The 19,431-nt window shown below is 35.5% G+C and overlaps 1 protein-coding gene across 2 annotated transcripts; it reads left to right on the top strand.

Annotated features, from left to right (window-relative positions):
- The first annotated feature begins 286 nt into the window (after positions 1-286).
- LOC122106622 (UDP-glucuronosyltransferase 2B17-like) lies at positions 287-16,901 on the top strand. 2 transcript variants are annotated; one of them, XM_042678024.1, is made up of 6 exons: positions 287-569; positions 8,174-8,322; positions 10,010-10,141; positions 11,968-12,055; positions 12,840-13,059; positions 16,454-16,901. In XM_042678024.1, the coding sequence occupies exons 2-6, from the start codon at positions 8,191-8,193 to the stop codon at positions 16,731-16,733; spliced, it is 852 nt and encodes a 283-aa protein (XP_042533958.1). In that variant the 5' UTR covers positions 287-569; positions 8,174-8,190; the 3' UTR covers positions 16,734-16,901. The 2 variants fall into 2 exon arrangements, with proteins under 2 accessions (XP_042533958.1, XP_042533957.1); XM_042678023.1 differs by lacking the exon at positions 287-569 and adding an exon at positions 6,031-6,802.
- The last annotated feature ends 2,530 nt before the right edge of the window (positions 16,902-19,431 follow it).

The following is a 19,431-nucleotide window of genomic DNA, read 5'->3' as shown; positions in this document are numbered from 1 at the left end:
GCAGCAGCGTTTATTTTTAACTTTCCCTAATATATACTATTAGAAGTCAAGAGCTAATAGCAGGTTACAATAGTCCAGAAAAACAAGGAAAATTCAGTAAAAACAGAATGCAGTAAAAACAAGACAAGGTCAACTGGTAGAAAGTAAAACAAACTGCAGACACAGCAAAGCAATCCTGGGCACCTGGTGTTTTCTGTAAGCCAATCCATTATGGGCCTTCAAGCAAGCACAGGGGTCAAGATGACCTTTGAGCTTTACTGTCAGCTCCCAACAGCTCCCAACATCTGAAGTGCATTTATTGGGCTACTCAGCTTCATCCTGGGGCTGAAAATGAGCGAGAAGGGCCAAAGTTTACTTTGAAGGCCTTATCAAGTAAGCTGTGCATTGTAAGAATGTCTCTTTCTGGGTCACATCAGGATATGAGAGGCCCCCTGGCTGCTTCATGAGAACTTCAGAAGAAAATTGTTGCCTTCCCTACATTTGTCTACAGTACGAAGACCACTATAGTTTGCATCTTGAATGTCTTTCTAAGGCCTATTTTGGAGGTCCAGTTATTAACTGATGGAACTGTGAGTAATATCATAACTTTAAGAAAAAAGGTCTAAAAAGGGGAACCTATACAACAGCAATACTCACAAAACAATATGTTGGAAATGATCTGTACAACTTGGGAGGGGGGTTGGGAAAAAGGAAAGAGAGAGAAAAATGAAGGAGGGGTAACAGGTTAGACAAGAAATGTACTCACTGCCTTATGTAACTCTGTACATCATTGGATAATTAAAAACTGTAAAAAAAAACTCATAAAATGTAGTAATTTCATGACAATTTTCACTGGTTGTAATATCCTTGTATTGTTCCATAAAAATCACTACCTCTTAAAGTAGTTAATCTTTATAATCTGAAGTTTAATTTTTCTACCAGAAGTAAATGCAAACTCAAAATGTGGGACTACTTGTACTATTTTCTAGTTAATTATCATGTCTCAGCTGGTAGAGTGCTAGCTAATGAGTAAAAGTGTCAGGTACCAAGTTTGAGTCCCCATTTCAGATCTAAAAGAAAAAGCTTAAGGTCATCAGTTAATTTTACTGTGACCAAGAATATAGATATAGTCAGGAATGTGTGTAGATAAGTGGCAGTGAAATGACCTAGCATGTTGGAGGCCCTGGGTTAATGTATACCAGCTTTACAGAGCAAGTAATATTGAGAAGAATTTGTATCTATGAGTATCAATATAAAATAATAACTTAAAATCTGCATTTGATCAGATAAGCGTTAATTTAATATATTATGATTGTACTTTCTTGAACTCATAAAAACCATGATAGTCAGTTCTTTTTCAAGGTTATAAAATTAAGCTATATTGGCCGTACAAAAGTTTTCACTTGGTATTTCTATGCACACATATTTTGTACTTTGGTCAATTTCATCCTCTGTATTACTGCTGGAGCCATTTCAGAGAGAGTAGAAGATAAAGTAAATCAAAGCTATTAATGTGATTAGAATATTTTCTCATTTTCTGAAACATTTTTAAATGATAGGAATTTATACTGATAATGTAAAATATAGGGGAGAGAGTATCATTTTTATGTTGAATTTATACCTGTTTATATTTATTTTCACTTGCTTTGGTTAATCTACACTTTCCATGTTCATTTGAATCATCCTTTGACATAGTATTTCTGTGTACTGCATACAGAGTGTCTGTTTTCTTTCTTTTTCATTAGTGGTAATAGAAAACAGGCTACATGCCTGCCAGGCAAGCACAGTTGTTTATTAAGCTTCACACACAGCCCTTATGTTCCTGTTTGCTTTCAAGAGAGAGTCTCAGGCAATTTGTATGATCTGACCTCAAAATCAAAATCTTTCTACACCAGTTTCATCCATTGCTGAATTATAAGCTTCAGCTACCATCCATGTCTGACTCTTAAGTTTTCGTCCTATAAAACTTGCCATTCACTGTAAGGGTTTCTTTTATTTATTTTTTTTTTATTTGTGAACATACTGTACAGAGGAGTTACAGTTACATGGGCAGGATAATGCGTACATTTCTTACCAAGCATTGCAGCCTCCTCCTTTGTTTACCCTTCACATCCCTTCCCAGCTTCCCCCCTCCCCCCCTAATCCCAATCCTTTTCCTTCCCTCCCCCCCCCACCAACGTTGTAAAGTTCGTTTTGGACATGACAGCTTGTACTTCTCATTGTTGCAATAGGTCCACCTGTATCCTTAAACAACTGGTTTTTCCCCATCTCCTCCACAAGTTATACTGACATCAAATATAGTGAAAGCAGGGGTTATACTGTGGGGGAGGGACATACAAAGCAACAAAGAGATAATCTTATAAATGTGTTAGAAACACATGCATGAAAGAAAAAAACATTAAAATATGGATCTAAGGGTTCATTTTCCTGACATCACATTATCTGACGTTTTCCGCTTGACTCATACATATACTAGATATTACAAATAAGGGAAACCATGGGACCTACGTTTTTTTGGGCCTGGCTTACTTCACTTAATATAATTTTTTCCAAGTTTTTCCATTTCCTAACAAATGGGGCAATGTCATTCTTTCTGATGGAGGCATAGAATTCCATTGTGTATATATACCACATTTTCTTGATCCAATCATTTACTGAGGAGCATCTGGGTTGGTTCCATATCTTAGCTATGGTAAATAATGCTGCAATAAACATAGTTGTGCTGGTAGCTTTAGTGTGGTCTTGTTTGTAAACGTTAGGGTAAATGCCCAAAAGTGGGATTGCTGGGTCATAGGGGAGCTCTATGTGAAGTCTTTTGGGGAACCTCCATACTGCTTTCCAAAGTGGTTGAACAAGTTTACAGGCCCACCAACAATGAAGTAAGGTTCCTTTCTGCCCACATTCCCTCCAGCATCTGTTGTTGTTAGAGTTCTTGATTTTTGCCGTTCTAACTGGAGTGAGGTGATATCTCAATGTTGTTTTGATTTGCATTTCTTTTATGGCTAGGGATGTTGAACATTTCTTCATGTGTCTATTGGCCATCCTTCTTTCTTCTTCAGAGAAGTTTCTCTTTAAGTCTTTCGCCCACTTATTTATTGGGCAGTTGTTTCTTTGAGGATTTGTTGTTGGGGGATTTAATTTTTGAGTTCCAAGTATATTTTAGATATGAGACCCTTGTCCGTTGTATGGCTAGTGAAGATCTTCTCCCAATCCGTGGGCTTTCTATTGATCTTGCTAGCTATGTCATTTGCCCTGCAGAAGCTCTGCAACTTTATGCAATCCCATTTGTCCAACCTTTCTTTGATTTGTTGTGTTTCCGGGTCTCTATTCAGAAAATTTCGGCCTGAGCCAGGGAGACCTAGGGTTTCTCCTATTCCATCCTGTAATGTTTTCAGAGTGTCTGCTTTGAGTTCAAGGTCTTTGATCCATTTGGAGTTGATTCTGGTGCAGGGTGATATATAAGGATCTAGCTTAAGTTTTCTACATGTAGTTAACCAATTTTGCCAGCACCATTTACTGAAGAGGTTGTCTTTCTTCCATTCTATTGCTTTAGCTCCCTTATCGAAGATTAGATGGCTATGGGTCTGTAGGTTCATTTCCGGGTTTTCAATTCTATTCCATTGGTCCTGAGGTCTGTTCTTATGCCAATACCAAGCTGTTTTGATTACTATGGTTTATAGTAGAGTTTGAAGTTTGGTATTGATATTCCTCCAGCAGTGTTCTTCCCATTCAGGAGCGTTTTTGCTATTCGGGGTCTTTTATTGTTCCATATGAATTTTTGGATTGCCTCTTCTATTTCCTTGAAGAATGAGGTTGGAATTTGGATAGGTATTGCGTTGAATTTGTAGATAGCCTTGGGAAGTATTGCCATTTTCACGATGTTAATCTTTCCAATCCAGGAGCATGGGAGGTTTTGCCATTTTTTAAGTTCTGTGTTGATTTCCTTTTTCAAGCTTTTAAAGTTTTCATCATAGAGGTCCTTCACTTCTTTAGTTAAGTTAATTCCTAGGTATTTTATTTTTTGTGGGGCTATTACAAATGTAGTTGCTTTCCTAATTTCAGCCACACTTTTCTCATTGTTGGCATACAGAAAAGCCATTGATTTTTGGGGGTTAATTTTATAAACTGCTGCTTTGCCAAAATTTTGAATCAGGTTGAGTAATTTGGGAGTGGAGTCTATGGGATTCTTTAAATACAAGATCATGTCATCTGCAAAGAGGGAGAGTTTTATTTCTTCTTTCCCTATTTGGATCCTGTAAGGGTTTCTTAAATGAGACAGAAAAACATAAAAACTACAGTGATATAAGGCTTTGCAATTAGGGAGAATGTGAAACATAAGCAATTCAGAGATCAAAATGTTATTTGTTCAATTGTTAATATGTTCCTAATGTAACATCTAGAAATTTTTTAAAAAATTGCTCAAAATAAACCTATCAGTTGCAAAACTTCTCTTTTGTAAATAGAAATCATTGATTTGTGTAATTACTCAGAATCAGCCTCTTACTTAAAGAATCTAAGGTTAACATTTAGAATGTATCCCTGTTCTAAGCACGTTATTGGAAAGCAACACACAAGTAAGCATGTGACAGTCCTTTAGTGTTCATGTTCACTTCACAATACAGAGTAGGAGTCTGAAGTAGGTTCTTACTTTTTCCCTGTGTCAGCCTGAACTATGATGGCCTTCTATATGGATTTCCAGGAGGTGGGATGACAGGTGAATATACCCACATTTGGCTGTTGATGTTGTTTTGTGAACTTTTCTGACCTTTGTGAACTGTGATTTGAACTTTTCTGCTCCATGTGAACTATGATATGAACTTTTCTGCCTATGTACCATGATCCTTGTGATGTCCACGACCCAAAGAGATAAGACTACATAAGTGAGCCATTAGTGCTCAGCTTCAGTGGAGTTTTAATTGAATTTGCCTTATTTATAACTTTTCTCCAATATATTTAATATCTTGCAAAGTACATTATATATATATAGAAGTTATGGTTTCTATTTTTAAAGGTTGAAACGTTTCTTAGTCTACAAGAGGAAATGTTCATCATCCCTAAACATAAAGGAAATGGAAAGCAAAACAACTGAGATTCTGTCTCAGCTCAGTTAGATTGGCAGATATACACAATGGAATTTTGCACAGCAATTAGAAAGAATAACATTATGACATTTCCATGGAAAAGGATGGACCCAGAACAAATGATGTTAAGTGGTATAACCCAAGCTCAGAAACTACAACAGTGCATGTTTTCACTCCTTTGTGGAAGCTAGATCTGAAATACACATTTAGATATAATAGATAACTATACTTCGAGTCTTTATGTAGCTGTGCTATATATTTGACTCCTTGTATGTAAACCATGTTTTATCTCTGTATTCTGTAATATCTGTTTCAAAACCATCCCTGTGGTAGTCTGCCTCATATACTCCTGGGGAATGTGTTGTTTCTAGATAATTTGGTCCTTCCTCTGGAGTGAAGAATTCCAAACACTTTGAATCAGCCATCTTTTTGATATCCTGGGGGCATTTTTATGACGCTTTATTAGAATACTGTTGATTAGAGTACTTGAAAACTGACAGTGATGATGATTACATGCTTCTGGAACTATACTATAAAGCATTGATGCCAAACTTTAAACTGAATTGGATCAATGTGAATTATATTTCAGAACAGTTACTATCAAAAACTCTTCAATCATGATATCTGAGAAATGTTGAGCAATTATGAAATTACTATGTTTCTTCTGTGTCAAAAAGGATGCCAAACCAAATCACCACTCAGCTGCCAAAATTTTTTGCATAATTACAAAATGGCTTACATAAAACAAGGTACTTACACAAACATGTCATAGACTCCTAGCTGCCTGAAAGTATTCAATTACAAAAGGGATGCTGAATTTACCGGTCAAATCATCAGGAAATTAAATTTCTTTATAAATCTGCCATTCAGTCCACATGCCCCAATTGCTCATTTTACACTTTTGCTTGGATCAACCCAAGTTATATTTTAACGTAATGATCAATTTTTTATTTGTGTGTAAGCACAAGAACTTGTCAGAGGTGAACATAGTTTGAAGGTCGCTGTGCTGTTAGTCAGGATGACTTGGAAATGGATTTCAATTCTACTACTATTACAGCTGAATTATTACTTTAACTCTGGAAGCTGTGGGAAAGTACTGGTGTGGCCCGTGGAATATAGCCACTGGATGAATATGAAGGTAATACTGGATGAACTTATCATGAGGGGTCATCAAGTCACAGTTGTGAGACCATCATCTGCTATTTTTGTTGATAGCAATGAAGCATCCAGCATTAAATTTGAAACTTTCCCTTCGGCTTACAAAACCGATGAATTCATCGCATTTTTCACAAGATTCACCTCTATGTGGACATATGAACTGCCAAGAACAACATGTTTGGCATATTCACCATTACTGGAGAATCTATTTAGGACATTTTCTGATGCTATGCTAAATATTTGTAAAGAAGCAGTTCTGAACAAGGAACTTATAGCAAGGCTACAAAAAGCAAGATTTGATGTTGTGATTGCAGATGGCGTCGGTCCTTGTGGGGAGCTTCTGGCTGAGCTATTGGAGATTCCTTTCATGTACACTCTCCGCTTCTATCCTGGCTACACAACCGAAAAGTATAGTGGAGGGCTTCTATTCCCTCCCTCTTATGTGCCTGTCATTCTGTCAGGATTAAGTGGTCAGATGACTTTCATGGAGAGGGTAGAAAACATGATATGCATGCTTTATTTTGACTTTTGGTTCGAGACATTTGAGTCAAAGAAGTGGAGTCGCTTTTACAGTGAAGTTTTAGGTAAGTTTAATAGGGTAAGATCGTAACTTTTGTAAAAGTTGAAAGAGGTACTCTGAGATGCATGTGAAATAAGAGAAATTTGTCAGTTGTAGATGGAACAGTTAAATGAGATATAAATTTGTCTACCAGATTATGGGATCAGAGAGAAGACAATGGACAATTACCTATCTATACAAGACACTGTAGGAGATTATCCTCAGTAAAAATTGTTCGTTTTTTTCTTTGTTATCAAAATCACCAGTTACCTAAGAGACTGATGAATGAAAATATGTATACTGAGGAGATACATTTTTCACAGGAAACAAGAAATAGTTTTCCTTGATCAATTTCCTTATTTAAATCAAAATATTTATTTGTATTCTTCTTTATTTTCTTTTTGCTTATACCGAGGTTTGGACTCAGAGAACTCAATCTTACTTGGCTTACTTATTTGGGCTGTTACCTTCCCACTTGAACCATGCCCCAGCCCAGCATTTTGCTGCTTCATTAGAGGGGTAGTCTTGAAAATATTTCTGCCCATGTGAGCTTCAGACTTCATTCTTCCAGATCTCAGAATCCTGGGTAGCTAGGGTTAGAAGTGTGAGCCACTGGTGACCAGTTTTCTGGATTTACTAAATGACTTCCTTATTCTTGACCAATACAATGTTTCAGCACAGACTCAATAACTATAACTCTTAATGTATCCACATTCCTTTATTGTTTCTCATAATCTATTTTATAGACATACAATCTAGTAAAGTGATGATATACTTGTGATTATTCTCTGTCATTCTTATTATGTTCCTACGTTTACTAAATATTAGCCATCAATAAGGTAAATTCAGTTATCTAGTCTCAATATTTCTGAAATACTTCCAGCTGATATTTTCCAGTGTTTCCACATAAAAATAAATATTTTAGACTCCTAATGTGAATCAACTAAAAGGAAGAAATTCAGCCACAGTCATAAAAATTCACTCATATGGGAAATCAAGAATCAAGGAACAGTTATTACAATGTAGAAAACTAGTTTAAGTACTGCAGAGAAAATAATTTCTGTGACTATGAAAGAATTATTGAGTCTGGAGTTTGAAAATTTCTCTAATGGATAATGAGAAAAGAAATGCATAGTTAATTCTATAATTGCTTATTTTAATGATTATTTATGACTGCTAATAAATTGAGGTGCCATAGATATAGCGTCTTACCAGAATGCTTTTCACACAAATACACACTTACCATATTTCTTGTGTAGTACATTTTATCAACAAACACATTGTATATCATTAAGTACAAATTATACCAATCATTTTTAGAGAAATATAAATATTTTATTAAGAAACAACTCTTTCATGTCCTTACCTACTATTTACTTTTCCCCTCTCCACTCAGGACGACCCACTACCTTAATGGAGACCATGAGTAAAGCAGAAATCTGGCTTATTCGATCTTACTGGGACTTGGAATTCCCTCGCCCAACTTTACCAAATGTTGACTTTGTTGGAGGACTCCACTGCAAACCTGCCAAACCCTTGCCTAAGGTAAATTGATAACATTTTGTCTGTGTTATTTCATTTCCTTTTCAATAAATATGGTTCTGGACCACTCAATACAAGTCTTTGTTTACAGTGAAAGAAAAACAGTAAGTAGGGTAAAGCAGTCTACCAATTGAAACTAATTTTTGAACCATCACAAGTTTCTGGATCTCAGAAAACTTAGAGTCATTCAGAACAAAGTCAGCTTAATTAAGATTTAATGAGTCAGCACCTAGAAGGAATCCTTGATTCACTCATAAAACTATCAAGTAATTAGCATATAAAGAAATAAGTATTAGACATGCAAGGAAACACTGCAGCTATTTCTACTACAACGCATAGCCATTTTAAAAGGAGACTTTAGAATCAATTAGTAAAAATTATGTGGAAACATCTTGGAAAGGAAAAATTACAAAATTAAAGTAATATCTGATAGGAATCAAAGAAAGTTTCTCCATCACTAAGAGTGAAATATTAGATGAACAATGCTCAGATATAAGTTCTGAGAAATGAGAGTTGAAAAAGGTGTATAAAAAAAGAAATTAGACTAGTAAGAACAATTTATAAGAACTAATCTTTTTCTTTTTTAATATTAATAAATTTTTATTGTGAAAATAACGTACAGAGGAGCTACAATTACATGACCAAGGTAATGAGTGCATTTCTATCAAGCATTGTTGCCTCCTCCTTTGTTTCCCCTTACCATCTCTGCCCTCCCATCTCCCTCCCCCCCATGGCTTTACCTACCTCACACCCACAGCCAACAAAGTTGTAAAGTACGTTTTTCCACATAAAGTCTTGTACATCTCATTGTTGCAATGGGTCCACCTGTATCCCTATTTAAACAATTTGTTTTTTCTCTTCCCCCCCACAAATTATACCAACATCAAATACAGTGAAAACAGGGGTTATAGCGTGGGGGAGGGACATACAAAGCAACAAAGAAACCATCTTATAAATATGTTAGAAATAGTAGCAAGAAAGAAAAACCATTTGAATCCTTATGTTGGGGTTCATTTTGCCTAACATCAACTTATCTGACCATTTCTGCTTGTCTCAGATGTAAACTAGTTATTGCAAATAAGAGAAACCATGGGACCTATGTGTCTTTGGGCCTGGTTTACTTCACTTAATATAAGGGAAAAATGCTAGACAATAATTTAGACTCAAGATGGAAATGTTTGGAAATTTTATTGCACACTGGTGTCAATATCTGATTTAATACTACCTGTGCCCTTACTATTGGCTAATGGAAAATTTTGTGTTTTATGTATCTTATTGCGTTTTATGTATCTTCTCTGGCTATTGTCTGATAGTATTTGATTTTTCTCTCCTAGTTTTCTATTAATGATTTTGCCTGTCATAAGAAGGGTTTGAACTCAACTTGGACATTGTCCCTGAGCTTCAGTGCTCAAGTCTAGCACTCTAGCACTTGAGTCACAGCTCTGCTTCCAGATTTTCCTTGGTTAATTGAAGCTGAGAGTCTCACAGACACTTTTTCCCAGGCAGACTTTGAACCATGATCCTCAGATCTCAGCCTCCTGACTAGCTAGGGTTACAGGCAAGAGCCAACCATACTTGGCTAGTTGGATTGAGCAATATTTTAAATGTTTGCTTCACTATTATTTCTCTGTGTGTGTGTGTGTGTGTGTGTGTGTGTGTGTGTTTGGTAAGGCAAAATTTTTCTTCACAGGAAATGGAAGACTTTGTGCAGAGCTCTGGTGACAATGGTGTGGTGGTTTTTACCCTGGGGTCAATGGTTGATAACATAACAGAAGAGACAGCCAATGAGATTGCATCAGCACTGGCCCAAGTTCCACAAAAGGTGAGATAGTGTACCTCAATAATTGTCTTCACTGAATGGAACTTCAACTGTGTAAGTTTCTGATTGCACTAGTTTCCTGGTGAAAGATACACTGTAACTACAGCTCTAGCTTAGCCAGTTTAAAGACAAAGCAATGCATCACAGATGCTCAGATAGTATTCAATGTGGATTGTTTTAAATTTACAGTACGTACAACATGAATTCCGTCATCAGAATAAACACAATATCCAAAGTATGAAACTTTGTCTTTATCATAGTATTACCAGCAAGACTTCACAGACATCCTGAAATTTTCATCTAGTCATAGCAAGAATGTTGAAGCCTCTCAATAAACTAAGCAAGTTTCATAAAGGAATTAAATTACACTTGATAAGTGACATCATACAATAACAATTAGCATGTAGAAAAAAGGTTTGAAATGTTCTACATAGTTTAGGGTTCACATGTAATCCTTTCCTCCAATTTTGTAATTGACTGATTTAGTGTGCACTTGAGGGGGTTCTTCAGAGAAAGGCAAAAGAAGGATCACTCCTCCTGCCAGGTATGTATTCAGCCTGATGAATTCAGAGAAAGTAAATAAAGACAACCTGCCCTACAGGACTGGGCCTTCTTCATATATGAAACAAGATCTGTACAGTTCATGTGAAAAGGGAGATATTCTACTGAAAAATAAATGTAGCATCAGTAAAATTTGGATTCCTTGCAGCAGCCATATGACTTATAAACTACAGGCCAGCTCCATTTCCTACTTTAAAGATTTAACCACAATAATGATTGTAAGTTTGGATGTCAGTATCATCAATTTGTGATCAAAATTCAGCTTGCAGATTTCCGAGACATCACAACTAATAATTTCTATTATAAAACTAGTTTCATGTAATTACTAAAAAAGAATTAATTGATTAATCATAAAGAATTGGTTACATAGATTTGAGGAATTTGTCTTTAGAAAAGATTGGACGAAAATAACATGTGTTCATGTGCTGGTCATGAGGCAGGAAATGTAGCCTTAACATGCAGAACAACGGTGTGAGTTGTTGATCTGGGTGTCATGGAAAGACCCAGTCAAAAACCACATAATTGGTTCTAAGGACCATTTGTCTGTCTGTCCAGATCAATGTGTCCAACCAACATTTAAGGGAGGCTAAATGGCCAGGCTACTACCTAGAGTTTTGTGAGTCCCTTCATAGTATGAATAGTATGTTAATATTGTGTACTAACTCCATAATGTGGAACATTCTGTAATATAGTCTGACTTAATACCATGCTCATTATTGTGAAATTTGATTACATTTCTGGTCAAACAGGACAATATTTTTTCACATAACTTCTCTCCAGGGAGAACTGTGAAGGTAAAATAGTTGTTATAAATAGGCAGGTAAGAAACAAATGAAAATGTGAAACTAAAATGAAATCTCATAGAATGAAAGAATATTACCCTAATATCATTTTATAATGGTTGATAGCTAAAACTAGCATTTAGTAAATATTTATGTGGTAAGATGTAAATCATAAGAATTTTTAGTGCTGTTATGCACCAGATCTATCACTGTGACTACATAAAAATTTTGGAATGCATTCATTTGTCATTTATTACATCATTTGTCTAAATATTGTGAAAATTATGATGACATTCCATCTTATTGAGTGTGAAAATAAGTGCAGGAAATGTCGATATTCTTTTTCTCTTACTCTTATAATAGACCTCATTAATGCACCCTACCTGTTCTCTTTATCCATTCTATGTAAGTCATTTAACTGTGTGATCTCTATATTTTAAAAAGTAACATTTTGAAATTTAAAAATATTTTATCTCAACGCACCAGATTCTTTGGAGATTTAATGGAAAGAAACCAGAGACCTTAGGACCAAATACTCGGCTGTACAAGTGGCTCCCCCAGAATGACCTCCTTGGTAAGACTCTGAAATACACATACTGAAAGCATGGGTAACTGTAGAAGTAGTTGATAACAACACAACAGGAAAAGAACTGGTGAAGATGTATTAATAAAAACTCAAAAGTGAAACCACACATTTTTTCCTAACAAAAAAAGGCTAAGTAGTTGGAATTTCATCATACTACATCATATTCTTAACAATCAGTTTATCTTTCTGCAAATATATTTACCATTGATACAGAATTTTCTATAATTACCTGAGGTTATCTCTCTGTCCTTTAATTCATCCTTACATTATCCATCCTCCTAAAGAAGAGCAAGTATTTCAATGCCACTGAAACTTGCTACTTTGTTTTATTTTGAAAGAGTCTGCCTTCTTTGTGGGAAAAATTACTTCATATGAAATGATAATACACTCTATTTCAAGCATCCCTCCTTCATTAGATTAATATACTAGTTTTAAGTTTATGGGAGCATAATCTAACATGACCATTTTCTTGTTTTGGAATTTGCTATGATCCATTATGTTGTTTTCCTATCTGTTCCACAGGAAATGGTATATTTGTTTTCAAATCTCAAGTCATACAAAACTTAGGGCACAAACCATAGGAATTTTACTTACATCTCCAGTTGGTTAGATGCTACTTGCAGAGTGACATAAAGGCAAATTAAATGTAACCCATTGGTTCAAGAATTATTATTTAGACAACACTGTTCTTTTCATTGCTCATGTTATACATTTTTCATTTCATGTCTAAGACTTTAAATGAACAATTGTATTGAAATGTCCCTAATCCTAGGCCATCCCAAAACAAAAGCTTTCATCACTCATGCTGGAGCTAATGGCATCTATGAGGCGATCCATCATGGGATTCCCATGGTGGGCATTCCTTTGTTTGGGGAACAACATGATAACATTGCTCACATGGTGGCCAAAGGAGCAGCTGTTCAACTGGATATAAGAGCAATATCAAGCAAAGACTTGCTCAGAGCACTGGAAGCAGTCATTAATAACCCTGTGTGAGTATAACCTTCATTATGTGTAGGTGTGCATTGGTATGTAAGTCTGTCGGTCTCTTTGTTCATCTGGGCATTACACCCAGGGACTTGCTCATGATTAATGACTACTCTACTCTATTCATTAGTCTGATTCTTGTTTGACCAAATTGTGATTATAGATAATTTCTCACATAAGTCTGACCATGAAAGGTACCCTCAGTTAAGACTTGATTAATTCTGGAAGATTCATCAATAACCCATCATGTGTTTCACAAGTCACAATAATATTTGTGTATGTTTTATGGATGGGGTGTGTGTGTGTGTGTGTGTGTGTGTGTGTGTGTGTGTGTGTGTGTGTGTGTGTGTGTGTGTCTGTGTCTGTGTGTGTCTGCATGTGTCTGTGTCTGTGTCAGTGTCTGTGTTGCAACATTGTTATTCTATACAGGCCAGGATTGCCTCAAACTCATGATCATCATCTTTCAGCATTTGGAATGCTGAGATTCCACAGACCCACTTTCATTTCCAACCATAATTTGTTTTGTTCCCCAGGTGATTTCAGTAAAAAGGAATTATCAAAACCTTGAGAGTAGTACAAAATTCGAGACCAGGCAAAGTGGACTGAAAGGAATCACTAAGAATGACAATAGAAGAATGCAAGGAAGCTTAGGAAAGCAGTGAACTAGAGGCACATAAACTCTTCCTCCACAATTAACACTAACTAACTCATTCAGTTATAACTTTCTTTCCACCTAAGATCGCACTAGTTACTCTTTATAAAATAAAAATTCACTGTGTTTGAAAAATAGAGCATGAAGTTTCGGTGGTTGAAATTTTACTCTTGTGAACCACATGAAAATATCTGTCATTTCAGTTTCTAGTTTTTGTTGTTTCTTCAAAACATTCTAAATGGTTTGTATTGTTAAACAGCAAGAAAATAATCAAATTTCACATTCCTAGTATAAATACTTCCTCAAATATCTATGTTAATGCTTAGATTCTATCATTGTTAACTAACTACAGCTTTTAACATTACCTGATCATCCTAGTAAGAAAAGAGAACATATTTTGAAATGTATGCATATTCTTAGATATCAAGGGACTATGATTATCTTATTCAGAACAAGCATAAAAGAAATTACCTTCAGAAGTACAAGTGAAATGTAACTGCATGATTACTAAAATATCTGAAGCAATAAGTTATTATTCAAATTATTTCAAGAAATAGGTTCAATTATTTTTATACCATTAATTTCCTCTTATACTCAGTAATTCTCTGTATGTAATTCTTCCCTTTCACCATAACTGTAAAAATATTGTAGTGTATTTTACTTTTATTGGATATAATAGTATAGCAGACACATTGTAAAGGCTGTGTTACTTTGATCTCTTTTGGGGAGTAGGTGGGTTTGAACTCAGACCTTAATACTCAAATGTTTAGCTTTCTAAAGGGCATTCTAGAGCTGAGAAGGTGGTTCAGTGGCACAGTGCTTGCCTTGCATGCATGAGGCCCTGGGTTCAATTCCTCAGCACCACACAAGTAGAAAGAGCCGAGAGTGGCTCTGTGGCTCAAGTGGTAGAGCACTAGCCTTGAGCTGAAGAGCTGAGGGCCCAGAGTTCAGGCCCACAACTGACCAAAAAAAAAAAAAGTGGGGACATTTTATGATTTAAGCTCTGACTTTATTCTTTGCTGGTTATTTGAAGGTAAAGTCTAGAGACTTTTCTACCATTCCCAGTTTTGAGCTGTGACTGTCAGGACCTAGCCTCCTGGGGTAGACATGTTTACAGGCAGGAGCCATCAGCATCTAGCTCTGACTTCCATTTTCCTACAGATATTGAGCACCAAAACATATAGTTTGTGAGCCATATTTTATCTTCCTTTCTTTTGAAAGGCAGTGTATTTTTGTATTTTTATTTGCTATACAAGTATATCTCTCATATATTGTTCTTATTAAATTATGAACAGATACAATGTTGATACTGGGAGATACAGGAGATTTCTTAACGAGATAGTACATGCTAAAACTTAGCATTAGCACACATTTCAATCGTTTTTTGATGCATTTCATTTTCTTTCTACCTGCTGTATTACAAAAAGGATCACCACTAGTCCTGGCTGAAGTTCACCCATATCTGTGAGATCTTTTAAAAGAATAGCGATACTTGCCATTGCAATACTCTCCTTCTATAACACCTTGGAATTACCCTTAATAATCATTCTCTAGGCATGCCCACTTTCACCATACTAGAAAGAACAGTTTCAACACAAATCCCATGTACTTATATTGCCTCAAAGTGACTAGAGCACTCTCTTATTGGGTCTAACATCAAAATACTATCAAGAAAAATAACAGCAATGTTAGCAAATGTCTTTGATTGTCTATCTGAAAAGATGAATAATTAAAATCATCCTAAATATGAGTACATTTATTTCTCATAATTCAAGAAAAACTCACTTATTTCTATTTTTCCATTTCCTATCTTTTTGCTGTAAAACAGCAAACAAATAAAAACTGAGACCTTTCAAAAGAGGTTCATAAAAGGAAAAGGCAAGTCATAGAGTATTAGTGGAACAAGTAAGTGAAAGTTCAGGAAATAAAAGGAAGGCTAGATGACAGCCAATGGCTGATGCCTGTGATTCTAGCTGTGATTCCAGAGCTGAGATCTGAGAATTGTGGTTTGACATCAAGCCAGGCAGAACAGTCCCTCAGACTCTGATCTCAACTTAATATTCAAAGAGCCATAACTGGATCTGTGGCTCAAGTGGTAGAGTTCTTCCCCTGAGCAAAGAAAGCTCAAGGGGAGTGTGAAGCCCTAAGACCAGAATAAAACAAAGGAGGCAGGGAATTTTGTAGTTAAATAATAATTAAGCACCAATAAATGATAAAGAAAGCCATCAGGGGAAAATAACTTCTTGATTAAATTATCTATCAATCTCTAAATTATGACACAATTCTAAACTTTGAACAACATGCATTAATAATTAAGCTTTTATATTGCTGTGGATTTCTTTGATCATTCTACATTTGTCTTCAGAAATTCTTGTGTTAACAAGATTTTTCTTATTAATGAAAATACCATTCAGAGGAGTTACAATTACATGGGCAAGATAATGAATACTTTTCTTATCAAGCCTTGTTGCTTTCTCCTTTGTTTCATATTTCTATCCCTTCCCATACCAACCCACCTCCCCCTCCCACCCACACCCCCCCCCACGACTTTAACAAGATTTTTCTAAATGGTTAAATCCAGGGTCATTAAGAAGCTCTTGCCTTTTACACTAACAGGTCTAAAAATACAGCAGAAGAAAAGAATTCTCTTTTCTCTCAAAATTTTTTTAGACTCATCTGCAGAAAATTTCAATATCTGTATTTTCTAGTTTATTTGATATACTTACATCAACTTGATTTACCTTTAGCTACAAAAAGAATGCTATGTGGTTGTCAACCATTCACCATGATCAGCCTATGAAGCCACTGGATCGAGCTGTTTTCTGGATTGAATTTGTCATGCGCCACAAAGGAGCCCAGCATCTGAGGCCACTTTCCCACAACCTCACCTGGTACCAGTACCACTCTCTGGATGTCATCGGATTCCTACTGGCCTGTGTGGCCACTGTTACCTTCCTTGTCTTCAAATGTTGCTTGCTTGTTTACCGAAAGGTTTTTAAGATGGACAAGAAGAAAAAGAGGGAGTAGAGCTTTCAACACTCAGGAAATGGACCAAAAGCCTGCTAAGGAAGAACATCCTAGTGATTTTAAGCACAATCAAGCTGGGAGGGATTCTCATTCACACTTTACCTAAACCTATGCCTTTTGTATTTTCAAATGGATCTTACTCTTGATTAAAAATGAAGCAATGTACAATTCTAATGTCAGAGTTCCTCAAAAACGTCCATGTCAATGATTTATGTAGATAGTATAACTGAATTAACTGGGACATATGGAAATTTGAGTCTGTTAGTTTGAGAGAAGCATACAATCCAAAGTTTTATGGGCATTTTCTAAAAAGGAATATTTTATTAAGATAAAATGAAATGAACTCTTTCTGTGTCTGTCCAAAGAAAAACAGAGGGATAGGTTAAAAGAGGTAACATTTTATTCAGACTACTGACATATGGGAGATAGTTGACAATAACTGAAGTAAACTTCTGCTAACTCAAAGCTAACTAAGATTTTCATAAACATAAAGAGTGAGTGAGAGGAAATGAAGAAAGGAGACTTAAATGGGACTACAATCTATGTGAAGATAAACAACTACAAAAGAAGTGAAAATTTACTGGAAAAGGCCTGCTTTGGGTAGAAAAGTTAGAAGGTGTGCATTATACATGGTCACTGAGACATGATTATTGCTTTTGACCTATGGACAGATTTTATGAATGTAATGAATATAAGAAAATTATATATCATTAAGACCTCGGTGGCTCATGCCTGTAATACCAGCAACACAAGAGGCTGAGATCTAAAGATCACAGTTCAAAGCCAGCCCAGGAAGGAAAGTCTAGGAGAGTGTTAACTCTATTAACCACCAGAAACCAGAAATGGAACTGTGGTTAAAGTGAGTACTAAACTTGAGCAAATAGAATCCAGACCATGAGTCGCTGAGTTCAAGGCCCATTACTGACATAAATAAATAAACAAGCAAATAATAAACAAATAAATAAATAAGGGATCTGATGGGCATTGTGTTGTACATGTGTAATCCCTGTTCCTTAGGAAATGGAGATAGTATGGTGATGGTTTGATTTGAGTAAAGGCAAAACTGTATATGCTCAAGCAAACATGAGACTCTCATTTTTATTCCACTGCTATACTATAGGAAGCATTAATAAAACTAATTATGAAAGTAACATTACAAAAGGAACTAGGTAATGACAGCTACCCTTTATTAACATTTAAATGTATAATCAGTCTATATTTTAAACATAGGATAAAACAAATGTATAAAAACAAAATAATATATTTGTGCTCTTTATTATATTAAGTATTTAACAGAAAAAAACTTTGCAGATACTTTTTCTGCACTTATAATGAAGCTCTATATACATTATTCAAAGCAACTTCTAGTCTACTTTAATTTCTTCCTCAAATTATTATATACAGTAAGATTGCCTATTAACATTAGATATACAAAGGAATATTACTCTACCATAAGGAAAAATTGAACTATATCATTTTCAGGAAAATAAATAACACTGGAGGGACTGGGAAGATGGCTCAGTGGTAGAATGCTTGCCTTGCATGCATGAACACCTCATAAACAGAAGAAAAGAGGGAAGTGGCATTTGGCTCAAGTGGTAGAGCAGTAACCTTGAGCTGAAGAGTTGGGAGACAGCACCCAGACCTAGAGTTTAGGCCCCATGACCGAAAAAATAAATAAATAAAACTGGAAATCATCAGGTTGACTGCTATGAACCAAAAATAAAAATGCTAAATAGAGTTTGGTCTTACTCATTTGTGGAGTGGACACATAAATGATGATGATAATGATAGTATGCAACAGTCAAGATGACGTGAATACAGGACCTTTAAAGAGGGGATCAGCAATAGGAGGAAGAGAGAAAGGAAAGGCTACTGTGGAGCACAGAGGATAAAAGGACATTTAACACACACATCGATGACAGTGTCATGATTATATGAACTAAACGCTACTTGAGAAAGGAGACCTTGGAAGGGGGTGAGAATAGAGTGAAAAATGAAAATACGTTCCAAGTGCACAATGTGTGTATATGGAAATAACACTATCAAAACTCTCAAATTACAAAGAAATGATAACTAAAAAAAAATTCTACAAAAGAGCACTACAGATGCTAACCAGGCTATAAGGGAAAGAAAACATGAAATGCTGCTGGGAGCAATGCAAACCAGTGCAGCTCCTACGGAAAGCAACATGCAAGATTTTCAAAAACTAGACATGGAGCTAGTGAATGACTTAATATCACTGTTGGTCACATCTCTGAAGTAATATAATTGCACACTCAGATGTTTAATGCAGCATTATTTATTAAAAGACAAGTTATGAAATCAGTTTAGATGACCTTTGACTTTTCAACGAATAAGAAAAATAGAGATGTATTCATATATAAATATATAAACACATATATACCTATAAAAGAAAATGAATAGAGATCTACACATGTATATATTAGAGTATTTTACAGAAATAAGAATGTCATATCATTTGCAAACAAATTGGGGAGAAATTGGAGATTAGTGAGTTAAACAGATTAAGTCATGTCCTGAAGGACAAAGGTCACAAGTTTCCTCTGACATGCAGAGTACACAGAGAGTATATCTATATCTGTTCATCTATGTATATACACAGTGTTATTATATATATAGTATTATATTTGTATACATAATGAAAGACCCCAGCCCGTGCTTACCCATTAGGTAC

The sequence above is a fragment of the Dipodomys spectabilis genome, unplaced genomic scaffold, assembly GCF_019054845.1.
Source record: "Dipodomys spectabilis isolate Male_0828 unplaced genomic scaffold, ASM1905484v1 ptg000043l, whole genome shotgun sequence".
NCBI classification, from domain to species: domain Eukaryota; kingdom Metazoa; phylum Chordata; class Mammalia; order Rodentia; family Heteromyidae; genus Dipodomys; species Dipodomys spectabilis.
Note: the sequence above shows the minus strand (reverse complement) of the source record. Positions and strands in the feature narration are given on the sequence as shown.

Coding starts and splice junctions, on each gene's coding strand:
- LOC122106622 (XM_042678023.1), top strand. CDS start 6,079: ATGACTTGGAAATGGATTTCAATTCTACTACTATTACAGCTGAATTAT. Junction 10,142..11,967: donor TGGCCCAAGTTCCACAAAAG/GTGAGATAGTGT, acceptor TCAACGCACCAG/ATTCTTTGGAGATTTAATGG. Junction 13,060..16,453: donor GCAGTCATTAATAACCCTGT/GTGAGTATAACC, acceptor ATTTACCTTTAG/CTACAAAAAGAATGCTATGT.